Source organism: Protopterus annectens, chromosome 8.part1 (assembly GCF_019279795.1).
Source record: "Protopterus annectens isolate FY-2018-M chromosome 8.part1, PAN1.0, whole genome shotgun sequence".
Classification (NCBI taxonomy): domain Eukaryota; kingdom Metazoa; phylum Chordata; order Ceratodontiformes; family Protopteridae; genus Protopterus; species Protopterus annectens.
Window position 1 is genome coordinate 270,471,114 of NC_056742.1, and position 20,217 is coordinate 270,491,330.

Below are 20,217 nucleotides of genomic sequence, written 5' to 3' on the forward strand. Positions count from 1 at the left end.
TTGGGCGCCAAGCCCTTCAGAGCTTTCACATCAACAAATAGAGTGAGGATAAGCCCTGAAAACAACACTTGGAAAATAAAAAAGTCCTCACCCTGGCAATAAAAACATACAATAACAGGGGAGGTGGAAGATGGATGGAGTGCCTACTGCTGCAATAATCATTTGAAAATCTACTGTTATGGTTAGTTTACTTACACAGCTGTACCATGTTCGTTATATATATATCACTGCTGCAGTAGCCTTAGCTATATGGGTAGATTACCATATCTTAGACTAACTGGGAGAGGGAGGGATGAGGGTCCAGGAGCCTCTGGAGAATGGTCCTAGCAAAGCACGTGCTAGACCTGGAGAAGGAATCTAGTTTATAGCCCTTTGTAAAAGTAAGCACACAGGGACAAACTGCTCATAGGTTGGTACTAGGCTAACTGCCCCTGTGGGCCATTTTAAGCCTAACTAATTAAACCATGTGAGAATCAAACCCTGCATCTTGTGTCTGTAAGGAAAATATTTTGACTACTATGCCAACTTCCCTCTGCTGCTTCTAGAATAGTTCTGGAATCCAACCCTTACCAAAAAGCCACAGATGAAGCCAAGGGCTAGAAAGAATAAGCCTTGACCCTGCCTGGAGTTGTTTTGTTGTGGTGTATTTAACAAAAGGTAATAGAATGAGACAACCACTTGGAAATAATCTGCATTGACATAGATTGTTTCTTGTGAAGGTAAGAAAAAAGGACAAACAACTTATCAGAGTTCTTGAAATATTTTCTACTGTCAAGAGAGTACCAGAGATGTCTGTGGACAATCAATGAAAGGAAAATACAGTTATATAAGCAAACTTACCATAATAGTAGATTTCAAATCATCACTGCTGCAGTAGCCTTAACTATATAGGTTATTCCCTGCCAAGAATATAACAGCCTGCTGGCTTCCAAAGCTTCAGAGCACCTTCCATATGCTCAAACTATTACGTAGCCGAGATGCCTAAAAAAAGAAGTTATGTCTTACCATAACGTTCCATCTGTGTTGTTGATCTTCATTCATTCATTACTGATGGGTTATTGGTTCCATCCTTGGAACCGAGCTGGCCATATATCAAGCTTGCGTCAGCCAAATACTCTCGAGCCAAGGTCCTACCCAGAATGCTTTGCTCCCTGTTACCTCAGATGGAGTTTGCAACTTGATAGACAAAAGTAGAGACTACCTCTGGTCATAACAGACCTTCAATAAACTAGTATATGAGATCAACCAGGAACCTCCTGAGGGGAATGGAGGGTGGGGAGTAATGAATGAATGAAGATCAACAACACAGATGGAACGTTATGGTAAGACATAACTTCATTATCTGATGTTGTTAATCTTCGTTCATTCCTTACTGATGGGACAGAGTCCCCAGCTACCTGTATCCCTGGGTGGCCCTCATGGAAGGAGATTCCGAAGCACCATGGAGCCAAAAGAAGCTCTACCTCTGGAGGCCAAATCCAATTTGTAATAAAGAATAAAGGTATGAGGTTTGGCCCAAGTCACAGCTGAGCAAATATCATTGAGGGAAGCCTTAGCATGGAAAGCTGCTGAAGTTGCCATACATCTTGTAGAATGTGCTTTCACTCTGTGAGGCAAGATGATGTTGTTTTTGTTGTAGATAAAGGTAATGCAATTTCTCAACCATGATGCCAATGTAACATTTGAGACAGGATGACCTAGTCTTGGTCCAGAAAAGGCCAGAAAAAGTTGGTCTGATTTACGGGTAGATTTAGGTCTGTCCATGTAGAATCGTATTTGCCTATGAACATCCAGAGAGTACAGGCAATACTCTCCCTTATTAGAATGATTAGGAAAAAATACTGGAAGGTCAATAGACTGGATGACAGACCACTCTGACACCACTTTTGGTAAAAAGGAAGAATTAGTACTCAGTGATACCCTATCCTTATAGAAAATAAGATAGGGACGTTTGAAGCATAAGGCTTGAAGTTCTGAAAAGCGTCTGGGTGATGTGAATGCAATCAGAAACAAAGTCTTCCATGAGAGATATTTTAAATCACATGAAGACGCAGGTTCAAAGGGGGAGCTGTTGGGGCTTGCAGGACCAAGGCCAAATCCCAGGGTTGTACTGGTTCTCTAAAGGGAGGTTTTAGGTGAAGAACCCCCTTCAAGAAAGTTTTACAGAGTCTATGTAACATGAGCGAAGAATCCTGAAAACCAATGTGGAAATCTGAAATGGCAGCTAAATGCACACGAATAGTGGAGGCAGACACACCAGAGTGGAAAAGATGTGATAAGTAATCCAAAACCATCTAAACTGGGGCTGACAACGGGTCTAATTGTTTATTCGCTACCCACAGAGAAAACCTTTTCCATTTATTGAGATAGATTAGTCTGGTGGACGATTTATGAGATGCAATAAGAATATTGCGACTGGGGATGAGAGGTTTTCCTGCCTGGCAATCATTGGAAGTGGAGAAACTAAGCTGTCAGTTTCAGGGTTGTCAGATTGAGTGAGTCAGACCCTGTGGATGGGAGATCAGCATTGGGGATGGATTGAGGATCCACGGTCGATCTAGCAGAGGAAAGGGAACCAGAATTGTCGAGCCCAACATAGAGCAATGAGGACCACTTTACTTTTCAAATGTCGTGCTTTCTTCAGAAATTGGGAGATGAGGGGGAAAGGAGGATAAGCATAAAGTAGACCCAAGGGCCAAGTGTGGACTAGAGCATCTCTCGGTGACTGTCCCCGAGGGGGGATCAGGGCAAAATAGTTGTTGCACTTGTAGTTGGTTGGGGAGGCGAATAGGTCGCAGCAAGGCTGGCCCCAGTGGTTGAAAATTTTTGCCGCTATCACAGATTTGAGGGATCACTTGTGAGGTTGTAGGATGCACCTGCTCAACTTGTCTGCTACCATGTTGGAGCTCCCGGGAATGGGCTTTGCAACTAGAAAGCAATTGGAAGCTGTCGCCCATTGCCATATTCTTAAGGCCTCTCAGCATAACGGATAAGAACTGGCACCCCCTTGCTTGTTGATGTACCAGACAACTGACATGTTGTCTGATTGGATCACAATTGTCCCTGACAGAAGGACAGAATGAAATGCTTGCAATGCTAGTAGCAATGCCCTCAGTTCCAGGATATTGATATGCAAAAGGGCCTCTGTCTCTGACCAGGTGCCTTGGACTGAGTTTCCCTGACATAGCCCCCCCCCCCCACCCCATCAGAAAGGCATCCGTGGTCACCGTTGCTTTCGGCTGATGGGGGCTGAAGGGGTGAGACCATTGTTGGGGACATCCACCAGAGTAAATCTTGCCTGCATTTCTGAGTTACACTTATCTGAAAGGGCAAAGGATGTTATAGAGGGTACCACTGAGTGAGAAGTAACCATGGAAGTAGTCTCATGTGGAATCTGGCTAGAGGAACAATGGCGATAGAGGCTGCTTTTGACCCCCAAGAGCTGGAGTATGGACTGAGCAGAAGATTTGTGGTGACGGAGCAGTGGCTGAACCTGATGCCTTATTCTTTGAAGTCCGTGGTCCGGGAGAGATGCTGTGCAATTTCTCATTTCCAAACAATACCCCAATGAATTCTAAAGATTGTGTTGGGATCGTGCTGGACTTCTTCCAGTTTATAGTGATTCCCAGGCACTGTGCTGTGAGTGTAGTGTAGGGCTTCTTCCAGTAGATGCTTGGTGGGGGCGATGAGGAGACAGTCATCTAGATATGGAAACACTTGGAATCCTTGAAGTCGCAGGTGAGCGATAATCACTGCCATGCATTTGGTGATCACTCTGAGGGCTGTAGAGAGACCGAAGGGCAGTGCTCGAAATTGGTAGTGACTGGCACCTATGCAGAAGCAGAGGTATCTTCCCGAGCGTTTGTCCATTTTTATGTGGTAATACACATCTTGAAGATGTACAGAGCACATCTAATCATCTTCTTCCAGAAGAGGAAGGACAGACTGAACCGTTACAATCCAGAATTTCTCTGTTTTTACAAATCTGTTCAGTGTGCTGAGATCCAGAATTAGTCTCCAGACCCCTGTCTTTTTTGGCACTAAAAAGAACCTTGAGTAAAAAACGGATCCTATCTGGTCTGGGGGGACCATTTGGATGACTCTTTTTTGTAGCAGCTTTTGAATTTCGTGTGATGCTGCTTTCCCTTTGACTGGTTGGAACATCAGGTAATTCCCTGGATGAGGTTGGACAAAGATGGAAGGGAATGCGATAGCCTCTGGATATTATCTGTTGTACCCCAAAGTCAGTGTTTATGTTTTCACAGGCAGCGGGGTACAAGGAAAAATGACCCCCGACTGCTTCCAGAGGTGAGCAGTCAGGCAACGCTTCAGAAGCGCTGATATGGTTGGCCAGAGAAAGAATCTCTGGAACCCCAGTTTCGCTGACCTCCTCTGCCCTGAAAGGGGTGACTTCCATTGGAGTTTCCCCCTCTGCCCCTAGGGGAGAACTCGGCATGTGCATCATGGAAACAGCCCTGTGATTTCCTGTGCCACATCTTTCCACTCCTCTGACTTCTGGAGTAGAATCGTTGAGGAGTGGAGTGTCTGACACCAACGGCAGTTAGGGTCTTGCCATCTTGTTCACAGCTTGCCAGCGTATCTTTGACTTTAGGGCCAAACAAAGAAGTGGCCTCAATTGGGACATTCCTAAACAAAGCCTTAAAGGAGTCTGCAAATGCACAAAGGCTCAACCAGGTATGTCATCTGGTGACTATACCTGCGCCTGCCATTCTAGCCGTTCCTTCCGTTGCATATGAAATAAGACGCATGGAAGAATTGGACATGGATTCTAGGGTGGCTATCTGAGAAGGTACGTTGTCACAGACCTCATCAGAAACAGCTCCTGCCAAGGTTTCAGAGAGTTGGTTGATAAGATCCCTCTGGAGCCGCGTAAGGTGTGCCAAATAGTTCAAAGACCTTACGATGAAGGTTGATGCAGCAAATACATGCTTCCCGAGTCTGTCTATCACCCAGGACTCCTTGTTGGGTGGATGGACAGTTTGGCTCTCTTCTGCCAAGTCTTTCTTGGCTGCAGCCGCCACCACCATAGCATTTACTGGAAGACCTCTTGACCAATGGGGATGTTCAGCTGGGGGAGATAAGATCTTGTCAGGCCTCCACGATATAGCTTCCAGGGTGTCAGAAACCTTCCATGCACACTGGATGATGAGCAGAACAAGCTCATCGGCTGGCGGGGTAACCCAGGAGGTAGGGGGCCAGGCACGAAAGGCCTGCAGTAATATGGATTCCTCTGTGGAAGGATTAGAGGACTTCCAGTCACCCCTCTGTCTAAGGATCTCGAGGATGTCACCAAAGGACACCTCATCAGAGGGTGACCGTGGGGACCCTTCCCCATCATCAAAGTCTGTATCTTCGGTCAAAGACTTCTCAATGGAGTCCATGTGCTTCCTCTTGCATGAAGCCTTGCGAGGTACTTCCTCAGTGGAAGGTTCTGGGGATGACTGCAAAGAGGGAGTCTCCTGAGGGGGGGAACCTAAGGCCCTTGTGCCCAGTGTCTGGCAGTTGTGACTTGTGAGATTTGCGGAACAGAGGGGGGAGAGGACTCCAACATGTGGGGTTTGCAAACGGAGGAAAGAGCCCTTTCCATGGCCTGGAAGGCCAGCCCACCCAAAGAGGGATGAGAGCCCAGAACAGAGCACGACAACCTTGGAACCGGAGTCACACCCCGTCCCAATGAGCCGACCCACAGACCAGGAGTCTCAAGAGGACTGTGAAGTGTGAGAGAGGGAGGATTCCTGGAGGGTGCCATAGAAAAAAATCAGCATGGAACCTAGAATGCCCTCCCCCACGGCACAGCCACTAGCCTGAGAAGAGCCCGATGCCCAGTGCACCAGGGGCCACAAGGATGACTTCGGCTCCAAAGTGAGATCCACTGTTGGGCTCGGAATGAGAGAAGCTGCTGTCAGAAGAATGGGCTTCGATACTTGGGTGGAAGCCGAAGGAGGAGTGTACACTGGAGTTTTAGGAGAAATATGTTCAACTGAAGGAGGGTATGGAGGTTTAGATGGTTGAGAGAGACCACTGGCCACAAGCAACTGGTCAATAAGCCGCAACACATCTTGTTCAGAGAAGCTCCTGTCGACCTCATAGAGAAACCTGAAGGCGATTCTGGCCTTTCTAGAAAAGGGCTATATTGGCTACCAACAAACGGATCCAAAGAAGAAGAGTACTTGGTCTTTGCTAATTTGAGTGGTGCAGAGCCCGAACCCGAGGATGTCTGCACCAAGGAAAAAGGTGTCGAAGTAGTCTGCGCCAGCAAAGGCAGTACCATAGAAGTTGAAGGTGTCTGCACTGTAAAGGCATGTCTCTGCACCAATGGGTACAGTGCCATCGAGGAAGGTGTCTGCACTGGTAACAATGACAGTGCCAAAAAGGACTGCACCAAAGAGCATGTTGGTGCCAAAAGTGTCTGCATCGTGGAGGACAGTACTGTCAGACTCTGGGTCGAAGGGGATTGCACCAATGGTGCCGAAGGAGACTGTAGCTGCAGGGACTGAGCCGGTAATGGCTGCGATGGAACTGTCGGAGCAGTAAGTGCCTGTACTGGGAACTCCAGTGCTGGTGTTGATAAGGAGGACATGGCTGGAGCAAGAATCAACTGGGGCAGTGCCGAGCCTGGAGCTGAAAGGGTCACAGGTGGCAGTGTTGGAGTAGTAATTTTCACTTTCTTATGAGTCAACTCCCTGCGATCTCCAGAGGGAGATGAAGTAAGCAACCTCAATGAGGAAGAGGAAGAATGCCTCTTACAGGGTTAGCAGGAGGGGGTGAGCTCTCTGACCCAGAGATAGCCTCACAGAAAGGAGATTTGAGGAGACCTTTCAGGATTAACTTGCTCTTCCTCTCATTAATAGTCCTGGTCAAAAAATTTCTACAATTCCTACATAGGGGATCCACAGTAAGGTGGGAGACATTCAAACAATAGACACATAAATCATGGCCATCGGAAAGCGGTAACTTACAGCCACAATCCTCACACTGTTTAAAACCAGCACTACTTTTCTTGCCCAGCATAATGATGTGGAGAAGAATGATAGTACCAAGAATAAGAAAGGCTACCCAAAAGGGTAAGAAGAGAGAGAAAGAAGGAAGGATTACCAACGATGGTAATGAAGAGTTACCGCAAAGGTAAGAAAAGGGTAATAAAGGGAAATAGACTAAAGGGAGAGAGTCTTAAAGATGCAATAGGTTATGAGAGTAATAAAAGTAACTGACTGAAAAACTTTTAAAGTAGAGACAATATATAAACTTTCAAAAATTATTCACTTAGATGAGAGAGAGTGGCTTGACACAGTTGTACAGCAACGCTGCAAACAAGACCTGAGGTAACAGGGAGCACAGCATTCTGGGTAGGACCTTGGCTCGAGAGTTTTTGGCTGATGCAACCATGATATATGGCCGGCTCAGTTCCGAGGACGGAACAGATAACCCATCAGTAAGGAATGAATGAAGATTAACAACAGCAGATCACAGGTTTGAGCCCCAAGCCCTTCAGAGCTTGCAACTCAGAAAAAAACTCTTCTTAAAGAAGTCACAGCAATAAGTAAAACTGTTTTCCATATTAAGAATCTTAAGTCAGCCTGACAAGTTTGTTCAACTGGAGCATCAGTTAGTTTTTCTAACACAAAATTTAGATCCCACGGAGGAGCCAACTGTTTTAAAACAGGCTTGGTATGCAACACCCCCTTTCAAATCACAGGAGCTTGCTTTGAAAGAGGTGAATCCATTGGTACACATGCTGAAATGATGAACCTTGATGGAGATGATGATTAATTATTTTCAGAAACCATCAGAAACTAATCCATGAGGTGCAGACTTTCTGGAAGGATTAAGGGTTATTCCCTAGTTCTAGGGTATCCCTCCTTTGTTTCTGGAGCCCCCTCCTGCCATTGCTTTTTAAACATTTGCTTACCTGCAGCTTGCTAGGTCTGTTTATTTTCCTTTTTAAAGAAAGCTGTAGGGGTAGCATTAAACCCCTTGTTGAACTTGGAGAAGGTGGCTGAAAATATGAGCTATCCCTTGAATCAGTTCACCTCTCTCATCTCTCTTTTTTGAGGACTTCTGTAGCAGATGGCCCAAAAACTAATTCTCTATCCAATCTAGTAGCAAAAGCGAAACAGCACACCAACTCAATCCAAAACAGGAATTCCGTTGCCAGGAACAGTCAATCACACAATAAATCCAAATTAAATATTAAAATTAAAAATAAAAAAAAAATGTTATTCTATAATAATTAAAAAACACGTTTAATATATCCACTGTAAGAAAAGTGCTTTCGTCTCCAGTAATTCAGAGACTTTTTCAAAGTGGCATGAAACCAGAGAAGCACCATATAAATAATCCACCCCTAATTAAATCCACCCAATAATATGTTATACACAATTAAGCTAATTAAAATGAAAGTAATTGCACATGCCCCCATAGCATAAAACATCCATATAAATAACCATCCATTTTCATAAAACATTCAATTAAAGCCTAAAAAAATAAAATAAATCATTGCAACAGTAAAACACTAAAAGCTAAAGCTAAAAATGTCACCCATTCAGCAAAGATACTCTTCTACCTTTCTAATGTGTTAAGTTTCAGGAAACATGAAAAAGAAAAATGATCATTTAAACCAGGCCATTGCAGTGCATTTGTTTTCAGCTGCCATAAGGCTTCCATTTTTTTCCAATTGCAAAGGCCATGGACCACCTTTAGGATCCAAATATAAAAAAATCAATAATTATAAACTTAAAAACATGCCTGCAAACTCTTTACAATGTTTGGCCAATGCATTATTCTCATTTTTAATGTCAATCAGATGTTCATAAATTCATTTTTTCAGTTTTCTCTCCATCTTTCCAATATAAAAACAAGGGCATGCCATACATAAAGCTCCATATACTACCTTAGTTGTCTGGCATGAACCCTTCCTCGCCAACCGTACTATTACTCCATTTATACTGAAAGATGACCCTTCCAAAATATGGTGACAATAATTGCAGGCCTCACATTTGCTCAGAGCCCCACCTGACTGTGGCCTACAAGCCACTTGCAACATATTCTTAAGGCAAATACCCTTCCTGTATACAATCAGTATTAACCAGATGTTTAGGAGCAGCTGGGTTCACTAAAGCAATAGCTTTTGGGTATGAGCTAGGATGAGTGTATAAAAACTTATAAGACCGAAAAACGTTATACAATCAATCTGTTTTCTTGTGGACAGCAGTCTGTCTATTAAGCAAGTTACAGGCTGTAACAAAAACATAATCCAATGGTAAAAGAATAGGAGGAATTTGGGAAGGTTCTGGAAATTCCAGCTGTAATAAATCATTATACTTGTTCAGGAACTATGGAATATCACTATGTTCTCAGTGAAACAACCAATTCATTCCAGAAACAGTTTTAAAGAAAGAGAATCCTTCAATGCAACCACCCAAAGATATACACTCCTCAGAATCTGAATCAGAAATCCGAGGAGACAAACAGAAACTGTCCATTCAGTTATTTTGTGGTTTTAAAAACTTGAGCTTCCTCAGAAAATAAAGAATCTATTTTTCTTTTACTAAAAACTGTTAAACTGGATGGGTTATGAATATCACTCCTGTCTACAGTGACTGAGACAGGAAAACAAATATGCCTATGTTTTTGTTTCTTTTTGACAGAAATTTCTGAAGAAACAGACCCAACTTTGCCAGGAAAAAAAGAAACCCTCTAGGAGTATGCATAGCATTCTGGCTAGGCAGAATGACATTTCCTGCCCTTGCCAAACTCACTCAACAGCTGCTGAGGACATGTCTAACTCCCGGTCCATGGTGGCTGTACGGACTACAATAGAAGGAAACATGGAAAACGATGAATGGTCTGAAAAAACAGTAATGGCAACACCAGTGTCACCCATCTGTGGCCGAGATACTTTAACAGCCTGCTGCAGTGACAAAGGCTGTTTAGTAGTATTTTTCTGGTAGGTTGTTCCATGGTTAAACTGAAAAAATTGCCAGATTCCCAGGGAAGCCTGACAGCAGTAGTCAGTAAAACAGGTAATTTGTAAAAAAACAACTTGTCCCCATAAAAAAAGAGTAAAAAGCAATTTAAACATTTATTTCAGCCCCAAAAGTAAAGCAGCACAACTTTTACCACAGAAAAAAAGTAACCATGTAAAAGTAATTAAAAGTGAAGTAACAGTCAATAAAACATTTTTCCTGACTTTAAAATGAATAACAGAACAAGTGAAGTGGACATTTTTTCCCCTGAAGGGAACTTATCTGCCAAGCAATGGAACAGCATTAATCAAATGTCAATCCTATAAAGCCTGCAAGAGGAGTGTTCTTTGGTGGCAGGAAAGCTCTGAAGGGCTTGGCACCCAAACCTGAATTTTTAATCAGGTTGGCTCAAGGTGACCAATGGTTATGGGCATGTGGGAGGTTCCCTGAAAGTTTTGAAAAGTGGCTGGCTGTTAAATCCTTAGCACAATATAACTGAGCTACTGCAGAAGTGATCCATAGGATGAACATCAGTACGTTTGTGCATAGCAGACAGCAGGCATGAATTCCCTTTGTAAATCATGCTATATTTGGACTGCATACTAGACCCAATGACCAATACTCATTTATGGGACTGTTTACTACATTTGTGAATTTGCCTGACCATAATATAACATTTAAGTTTTACTTCAGAAATATAATATTACTTACTGTATATTAATATAATTGCTGTAAATGCAGTCAGGATCACTTGGGCTGCATCAGTTTTCACTCAGGAAAAATCTGTGTATGTTACCAGACAGAGAAGAAATCAATATGGATGAGACTATTCCCAGTGAAAACAAGACATATTTCATAAATGCAGTACCTGAAAATTACAGAAGCAGAATTTAAGGCATTCCGAATTAAGTGTCATTAGGAAAATGTCTGCCTATCTTTTGGATACTTTACACATCAGTATCTTCAAAAACTTATTCTCAAACAATTTCACACACACACACAGTGGCAGTGGTAAATGCTATCAAATGATCAAGTTCATTTCAGATGGACAACTAGCATAAAAAATCCAGGAAGTAAAAAAGTGAGTATTTATTCATTTATTGTGTATTGTTTCTTTGTGATTTCCTTAGGCTACACAGGGTGCATAATATGTATAAATATATGGTAGTTGTTTGATATTCCAAGACTAGCAACTGCAAGCAAAAATGTAGACTTACATATACCAAGTCCAAGATGATGTTCCTCAAAGTATTCCCTTTTCTCTGAACTATGGCAATTCAGAGTTGATATACAGGTTTTTGGGTTGTGGATGGGCTTGCCCCCCCTCCCCATATCACAGGTGTAGGGGGCCTGTTCCCGCCAAAAACAGCTTTAAATTTCTTTTATTTCTTCTTCTTTTTTTGGAATTGTAGGTCTTGCTGTTACAAGTCTGAGAATTAATAAGGACGCAAAAATACTATTTTATTTCTTCAGGAAACAGTGATCTGTCATTTATGGAACTATACTGCACCATAAAATAAGTCACAAAGTAATATAACACAGAGGTTCACAAACAGACAATTATTTAAGAATCATAGTTATGCATCCACAATCAATCACTATAGGAAAAGCATAGCAAGGCTTCTTTATACATCAAGCGAAAAGTGGATAAGGTTATTTATGGTACAGTTCAACTCCCAATAGTGATCCCCCCAGTCACTAGAATAATCACTATTGGTGTGCACTGGCTGCAATTATTTTGAAATTTATTTCTCCTCACCCACACTATCCCCTCCCCCAGCAAAAAAAAGTGACTTTACAATTTTTAATTGGGTTAAGTTGCTGATAAACTGAGTTAAGTCTTTGTCAAGATGAATGTCATGCGCAAGTAAAGCAAAAATTAACAAGCAAAAAGCACTGCAACATGTGATTTTTTATTTCAATAAAGTCAACATTTTATGGCATTGTATGACTTATTAGTTCTAATAAGTATGCCTGACTTAGTACTTTACTACACCAGAAGTTTTCCTGTTACTGGGATACTCTACAACTAAAGTAAAACTTAGGAAATATAAGTCCCTTAAATTTCAATTTAAGTGAGGATCTTTCTGAAGTATAAAATGTTAATTGTGATACTAAATTCACTTGTTCCAGTTTTACTTACATTTTTGTGTATTTTTACTAGCTGTCTTGTCTTCTAAGTGCAATAAAGTATGACTAGATTTTATATGAAAACTCCAACCATTTTCAATACAAAGCCCATGGAGAAAAGCTCCAAAATATATATACAACAACATACAAATTATATATAAAGATATTCAGTAAAATAGGTTATTTGTATGACAAATACAGGCAGCATGCAAGGTAAGGGCATACAATGGCAAGCATGAGGATTGCTGGAATTAGATGTTCATTACTGTAAAACATACAAACACCAACAGAAAATGTTACACAAAACCATCAATTAAGACACATGATTAAGCAGTATTCCTATGGACAGTAATGACAAGGGGAAAATAACCATCCAGCAGTACTAAAAAAACTATGCAGGTTCAGTTATGGAATGTGGAGACAGCATCTCACACAAGCTTAAGTTTCATGCCTAGCCATTATAGTTGATTTGTGGATATCCCAGAAATCTTTGCACCTAGTCATATTTTACTGATTACGTGTTGCAAATCAGACCCCGGTGCTTTTAACAGTGCATAGTAGTTCATATATATAGACCACATAGATGTCTACCCATAATGTTTCTTCAACTTTCCAGATGAATATGAAACAAGAAAACAGATGCATGTATTTTCAGCCATAACCAATCGTAACCAGTCTATGCTTTTCAGAAATTAATTCTAATAAATTCACCTTGAGAAAAAAGCCTCATTTGGTAGCTACTCAACAGATAGTACTGCTATTTTTCCTTCAGAAGTAGTTTCAGTGACTGCTGCCTCAGTGTTTAGCCACATATTCATCTTCCAGAAGACTTTGGCCCTAGCCAGATGTCTGCCTAACCCTTCCTTCAGGAAGTGAGAGTAGACCTCCTACTGGCACTTGCTCAGCCATTTCTTTTACAATCGGCCCTCTCAAAAACTGGTCTGCTTCTGAACCAGACTCACTTTTATGTAAACATGAATCCAATCAATGCAGTGATAGATCACTTTGTACTATGCTTTATCTAGTAACCCAGCCTTGTCACATCTGCAGTAGGCTCACCTAGAAATAAAACTAAACTGATAGCATTCTTGATGGATTCCACTGGATACAATCAACACAGTCGACAGACGTCTTGAATTATTAGCATTTTAAATAAATAGTCCATGAAGAGGATGTACTATGGGATACAGAAAAAATGAAATAATTTAGATCCCCAAAACACCATTCCTTTATTTAAACGTGTTTGTGCTCACACATTGCTTACAACACTCCTATGGTCATACTTACCTTTACTAATTATATTATTGCTTTCAGTGAATATATTAACTGTTTACCATGATAAAGCATTTTAAAAGTTGTAGTGACACCTGTTAATGATGTTTATGTGACTCAGATTATCGATGCCCTCTTTTTGGCTTTAAATTTTGCATTATGGACACATGCAAAATAAGATTACCCAACAAATAACTGCAGTTATTAATGATGGTAGAACATTATTCAGCAGCAAAAAAAAATATCCTGCATCTTGAATGATTAGTTAAACTGTGCATTGTAACTTATGGTTGCATAAAGATATATATATAAAAAGCAAACTAAAATATAAGCAAATACAATTTAAGTGACTAAAATAAACATTGCATGGCATATCATGGTACAAACAGAATGAAATGATGTTAATGATGTTTAAATGATGTTATAGGATTAATTTATTTTGCTAAATGTTGTGCTATATCATAAAGGACAATAGCAAACCACTAATAATTCACGTCCTGTCATTTATGAACTATTGCCTACATTTCAAAGTAAATATTATACAAAAAGTGCACTGGTTCTTCCAGAGTTTTAAATATACAGCCAACTAGCCTTGGTTTTTCATTACGCCGATAAATGTCCTGTAATTTAAAACAATCAAATATAAATATGTCATCCAGTCATTTCTCATATATTGTAGCAGTAGAAGAATTCGTAACATTAATTTTAAAGAAAACCATAACAAGTCATCACAGCAGAAAGAAACTCTTTGAGCAGTAACTCAATGCATCACTGAGAAGTTAATGATCAATTTCTGTCTTTTCCCTTCTGCTGTAACACAGAGTTTTTTTGCATAAGTTAGGGGCATGGCCACTCAAAATACCAATGGCAAAAGTTTTTTTTTATTTTTTTGGAAAGCAGACCATTAAAATCTCACTGATGCAGTAAGTTACCAAATCAAGGAAATGTGACTCAATATGCCAAAGAGAATCCAATTTTAAATTACCTCTTCAGTTTAAATACTTGCTGTTTTATAAAGTCCTAACTTGAGGACATGAAAGAGTTGAATAACTATCATCTGAACTATGAAAGATCATATCAGATTCCTCAACATATCTTCAGTACTACAAAACAACTTATCACTGCTAAACAAAGGAAACATACAAAATTATTTTAAATACATGTAATACATATGATTATGTAATAAATGAGCTAGAGAAGAACCACACTGCACTTTCACCTCCCACGCTTTCCATGGGATTGAGAAAGACTTACTGCAAACTGAAGTGTGAATTCTAAAGATTTCAACCTGACTGATTCAGATACTGCTTTCCAGCCACAGTTTTCTCCTGGTGGTGGCTGTAGTGCAGAGAACAGTCTGATTGGGGAAGCTGCATACAAATGCAGCAGTCCGGGATCGGTTAATGCAAACTAGCCAAGTGCTATCTCCATAAGAACATTCTAGGCATGCAATCATGGGAAATACAAATGCCTAGCAATATACATCTTTCAGGAGACAAACTTAAAAGCTCTTGCCACCCTTTTCAAGCACTTAATGCTTCTCATCTTTCAAATTGAGTAGGGTAGTGCATGATAACCCTAGTGTAAATTTGTGTCTACCCATTCAGTCACAAACTAGTCTTAAAGGTAGCTAAAGTAGTACTTAGTTTGATCTGTGATAACATATTCCATAGGCTAGGAATACGTTCAGTTATGAGCCATCAGTACAGAAATGGTAGCAGCTGAAGATTAATTCAATAAAATGATTAATAGAATCTGTCTACTAAGTTAAATTCTTTGTAGGGAGTGAATGTCATCAAAAAGATGGCTTTTATCCATTCACTCGTATACAAATGGTTGTGGCTTGCACCACTATTAGTAGGTATTGTAGAGCTGTATGTGCACCTGTAGGAGGTAGGGATGTGGGTATATGGGGTACATGGGTGTGCGTCTATGTGTAGATCTGGGTGGTTAACCTGTGGCGAGTAAATATTGGAAGACATCTCTGTATGTATGTAGGTGTGTGTATGTATGTATGTATGTACGTATGTACGTATGTACGTGTGTACGTGTGTGTGTGTGTGTGTGTGTGTGTGTGTATGTGTGTATGTGTGTGTGTTGTGGGTGCCTGTGCTACTGCAATAGATGGATTTATAGAGAGAACACTAGTGTGGTTTTGGTCTGACAGTGCAGTCAGTGTTCGATTCAAGAGATGTAATAATGAGCCTCTAATGAGATGCTTCTCTGTGTAGCTTCACTGAATCAGATATTCTTCCCATCACATTAATCGACCGGCCCGAGTTGGCCAGTAAGTGAGGGGTAAGAGAATCAATCTGAATCGCAGTCACTGCTTTTGTTCTGTATAAATCCCTTCTATTTCCATATTAAAGTAAGACACTACTGAGCCTTACAATATATTAACAATTAGTATCCCTTCCAGGAATGATTTTATGCCTCATACCCACTACATGTCAGGATAGACTCCTGCTCCCCAGCAAACCTCAAAAAGAATAAAACAGGTATTGGAAAATTAAGACGCGACTAACAACAAATAATAATATTATGAACTGTTCTTTAAAGTAAACATACCCAGAGTTTTACTGTACCATCATGAGAACAAGTAATTATTCTTGCATCATCAAAGCAGAAATGGCAGCCACTAACAGCTTCAGAATGGCCTTGAAGAATTTTGAAGGGGATCTGTGCAGAAAATATACAAAAGAGAAATTATTGTGATGTATACAATATATTCTTTGCTACCATTTTAGTTTGCATTCTTCATTTTATTAGTGCACATGAAACCCAGTTTTCTCCCGCAAGATGTGATGGGATGTATTATGTGCTATACCTTAACTGGCACTGTTCAGACTGTTATAGTGAGACTGTCTAAAACCATGGAAAAGTAATGCAAGGTCTTCTACGTGCCAAAAACTATCTGGGGTCTCCCAATACCAGAATGCATATGATGCACTGCAAAGAATCGGTGTATTACACACACAAACAAACATTTGAAACAATCAACGTGTGGTTTCGTGTATTATTCTTTTGCCATAACTTTACTGTTGCATGCACATATTCATTGACTTCTATCCTGCATTCAGTTTGAACCTATGTAAAATGAATACCATTTTTATTTCATTTTATTGGTTTTCTCCTCCACTCCTGCATTATGCCGTCACCACCAGGACTGCAAACACCCATTTATTTGCGCTAACGGGATGGAAACACGGCCATAATGTGACCATCATCCAGGTAGAGATTAGGGGCTTTTTATGCCCTAGACTTTTCCATCTTGCACCTACTCACTGACTTCCAAGACAGGGTGTACAAAGGGTTATTGCAAGGGATGTTATCCATTCACATAAGTGATATAACCCTCAAAGGCCTCATCTCCCTTGCAACAAGTGCCTTCATGTGTTCTCTGGTCTACATCAGGGATTCTAGCATGTAGTGTGTACCTCAGGCAAGCATGATGAACCCTTTCCCCCTAAAAGAATCAAGAAGCCAGTCCATCAGTCATCACCCTCCCACCTGCTCCTCCAGTGCTTGGGCCATTAATAGACAATGGTTTAGCCTCTATGCCAGAAGGCTGACTAAATTATTACTAAATAATTAACATTTAAAGTACACATTTTCAGACTTTTTTGGTCCTCCCCTGAAACATTTTATGTCACCAGTGACACTTCCTGCTAACTATCTGAGTGGCTCTGCTTTCAGGATTTTCATTTATTCTCTTTATTCATTTTTTAGCCTGGTAGATGTATTAAACCTTTGTACCTCTTTTCAGCCACTACATGGATCACCAATTCATGACAAAAAGTAACTCAAATTACAAAACTAAAACATAGAAAGCTTTTTAATATATGCAACTTAACAAGCTGAAGTAGTCACTATAGTAGTGCCCAGAACAACTACAGTAATGGATACATCACAGTGTTATTTTTATGTAAATGGACAAGATGGGGTCTCTTATATACTCTTCTTGGTTCAGAATATGTATGTATTCACTTCCTCCACCTCTCCTGTACTACAGAAGATAATGCATCTCAGTCCATGTTCACTATCTTTGAACATTTCACTTCATGGCTTAATGCCAAACTAAAACTTCATATAATTTCTGAAATAAAATGTGCTACTGTAATTTATACATAATGGGGAGTGGGTCTGCTCATGTGTCAGTGTGTGTGGGTGAATATCTATGCATATCCATGTGGGTGCATCACTGCAACTCCTGAAGTAGTAAGCAGAGACCACATATACAAAAGCTCTGACTCTACATATACAAGTACTGGCAGTATAAATGTTATGCAAATATACAACAAACTGGCAAAGAGGCTAGTTAGGATGTGCAAGAACCATATTTGACTTCAGAAGTAAACAGAATTCAGCTGAAGAGGATAACAAAGATGGAGAGAAATACATACTGTATTGTCTAAGACGGCAGTAAACTGTTAGCAGTATATCACTAGAAAAGACTTAGATTTATGAGGGGGGGTGATAAAAAGTTCTAAGACCGAGCAACTTTCTAAATTCTGAGCATTATTTTGCCTCTGTAGCTGAAAACAGGGTTACTTCATCTTGTAAAGTGTCAATATGCAGAATCATATTGCTAGGTTTTGACGCTGTTTCAGATCATTGATTGAACAATGTCAATGAAAAGTGTGGATTTTTTTAAGTGTGGAACTCCATGCCATCATGAAGTTCCTATCCCTGTAGAAGAAAACTCCAAAGGAAATCTATGAATGTATACGGCAAACATTGAGTGACAAGTGCCCTTCTTATTCAACTGTGAAGTGGTGTGCGAACTTTCAGTGTGAAGATTTTGAAACCGAAGATGCAGCAAGGTCTGGGAGGCCTCCAACAATCTCAACTCCTGAAATTGTTGACCATGTCCATGACTTGATTTTGGCAGATCGGTGAATATCGGCTAAAACAATTGCTGAGACACTATAGATATTCAGGGAATATGTTGAGTTTATAACCCATGAGCAGCTGGGTATGCAGAAGCTGTCATCCAATTGGATGTCCAAATGTTTGAATGCTGATGAGAAAAGACTTCTAACTGGTGCCAACTTTTTGGAATGACTAGTTACTATAGATGAAAAAGAAGTTATGTCTTACCATAACATTCCATCTGTGTTGTAGATCTTTTGTTCATTCATTACAGCTAGGATCTTGGTTCCATCCTTGGAACCGATAAGGCCATTTTCCAGCTCGCGCAAGCCAAAAACTCTCAGCTAAGAACCTACCCACAATGCCCCTCTCCTAGATACTCCAGACTGACTTTGCTCGCCCTAAATAGAAGATGAAGTAATAGGAAAAAAAGGGTAGGAGGCTCTGTCTGAGCAAATACCCTAACCAGGAGTTCTTAAAGTCCACCAGGAAACCAGGCAGGAGGAAGGAGGGTGGGAAGTAATGAATGAACAAAAGATCTACAACACAGATGGAATCCAAAAAGGGAAACTAAACTGAGAAAAAAAAATAATCCCAACAAGCGACCCAGTACACTCCAACTTTATTCACCACTCTAATCCAGTGACTAAGCGCTTTCGCCATTCATTTGGCTTCATCATATGAAGCCAAATGAACGGCGAAAGCGCTTAGTCACTGGATTACTGAGTGGTGAATAAAGTCAGAGTGTACCAGGTCACTTGTTGGGATCATTTGTCTTTTTTAACACAGATGGAACGTTATGGTAAGACATAACTTTTTTATCTGATGTTGTAAATCTTTTGTTTATACATTACAGATAGGACCGAGTACCCAACTACTTGAGCCCTGGGTGGCCCTAAGGAAGGATATTCCTGAGCACCATAGAACCAAAAGATGCTCGTCCCCTGGAGGCCAAATCCAATATGTAATGAGATATGAAGGTATGAGGTCTTGCCCAAGTGGCTGTTCCGCATATATCATCCACAGAGGCTCTGGAATGAAAAACTACAGAAGTAGCCATAGGTCTGGTAGAATGAGCATTTATTCTGAAAGGTAAGGGTAGCTTATTCTGTTGGTAGATAAAGGTAATGACATTTCTAAGCCAAGAGGATAAAGTCACTTTGGAAACAGGTTTACCCAATCTGGGTCCTGCAAAGGCCACAAACAATTGGTTTGTTTTCCTGAAAGATTTAGTCCTATCAAAATAACAATGAAGCTGCCGGTGCACATGCAGGGTATGCAAAAGGTACTTCCCTCTATTAGAATGCCTTGGGAAGAAAACTGACAGGTCAATAGATTGGTTAATCGTAAAGCCAGAAATTACCTTGGACAAGAAAGAAGCGTCAGTATGAAGGGTTACCCTATCCGTGTGGAAGATCAAGTAAGGATTAATCAAGGCCTGGAGCTCAGATACTCTTCTCGCTGAGGTGAGTGCTACTAAAAGTATGGTTTTCCATGACAAAAATTTCAAATCACATGAATCAAAGGGCTCGAAGGGAGAGCCTGTGAAAGACTGAAGCACCAGAGTCAGGTCACAGGGTTCTAAGGGAGGCTTGACCGGAGGTTTAACATGTAATACTCCCTTCAAAAAGGTCTTGCATAGGCGGTGTGACATAATTTAAAAATTATCAAGACCATTATGAAAATTGGCAATAGCTGCTAAATGTACAGTGATCGTTGAAGCTGAGGCTCATGCATGTAGAAGAGTAGTCAGGTATTGTAGAATATTCTGAATAGGCATAGAGAAAAGGCCTAAGTTCTGGTCTTTGGCCCAAATAGAGAACCTTGTCCATTTACTAGAATAAACCTTTCTAGTGGAAGGTTTGTGTGAGGCCAGAAGAATTTCACAAACAGGAGATGGGATGTCAAGCAGCATGGCAATTATTGAAGTGGAGGAACCAAGCTGTGAGCTTGAGAC

The 20,217-nt window shown here is 40.7% G+C and overlaps 1 protein-coding gene across 2 annotated transcripts in view; it reads right to left on the reverse strand.

Moving 5' to 3' along the window:
- The window catches only part of WDR88 (WD repeat domain 88), a 772,406-nt gene that overhangs the window by 727,045 nt on the left and 25,144 nt on the right, over positions 1–20,217 (reverse strand). For both annotated transcript variants that reach the window (XM_044081867.1, XM_044081868.1), the window contains exon 2: positions 15,957–16,067. In XM_044081867.1, coding sequence (XP_043937802.1) covers positions 15,957–16,067 — 111 coding nt within the window. The remainder of the gene's footprint in view (positions 1–15,956; positions 16,068–20,217) is intronic.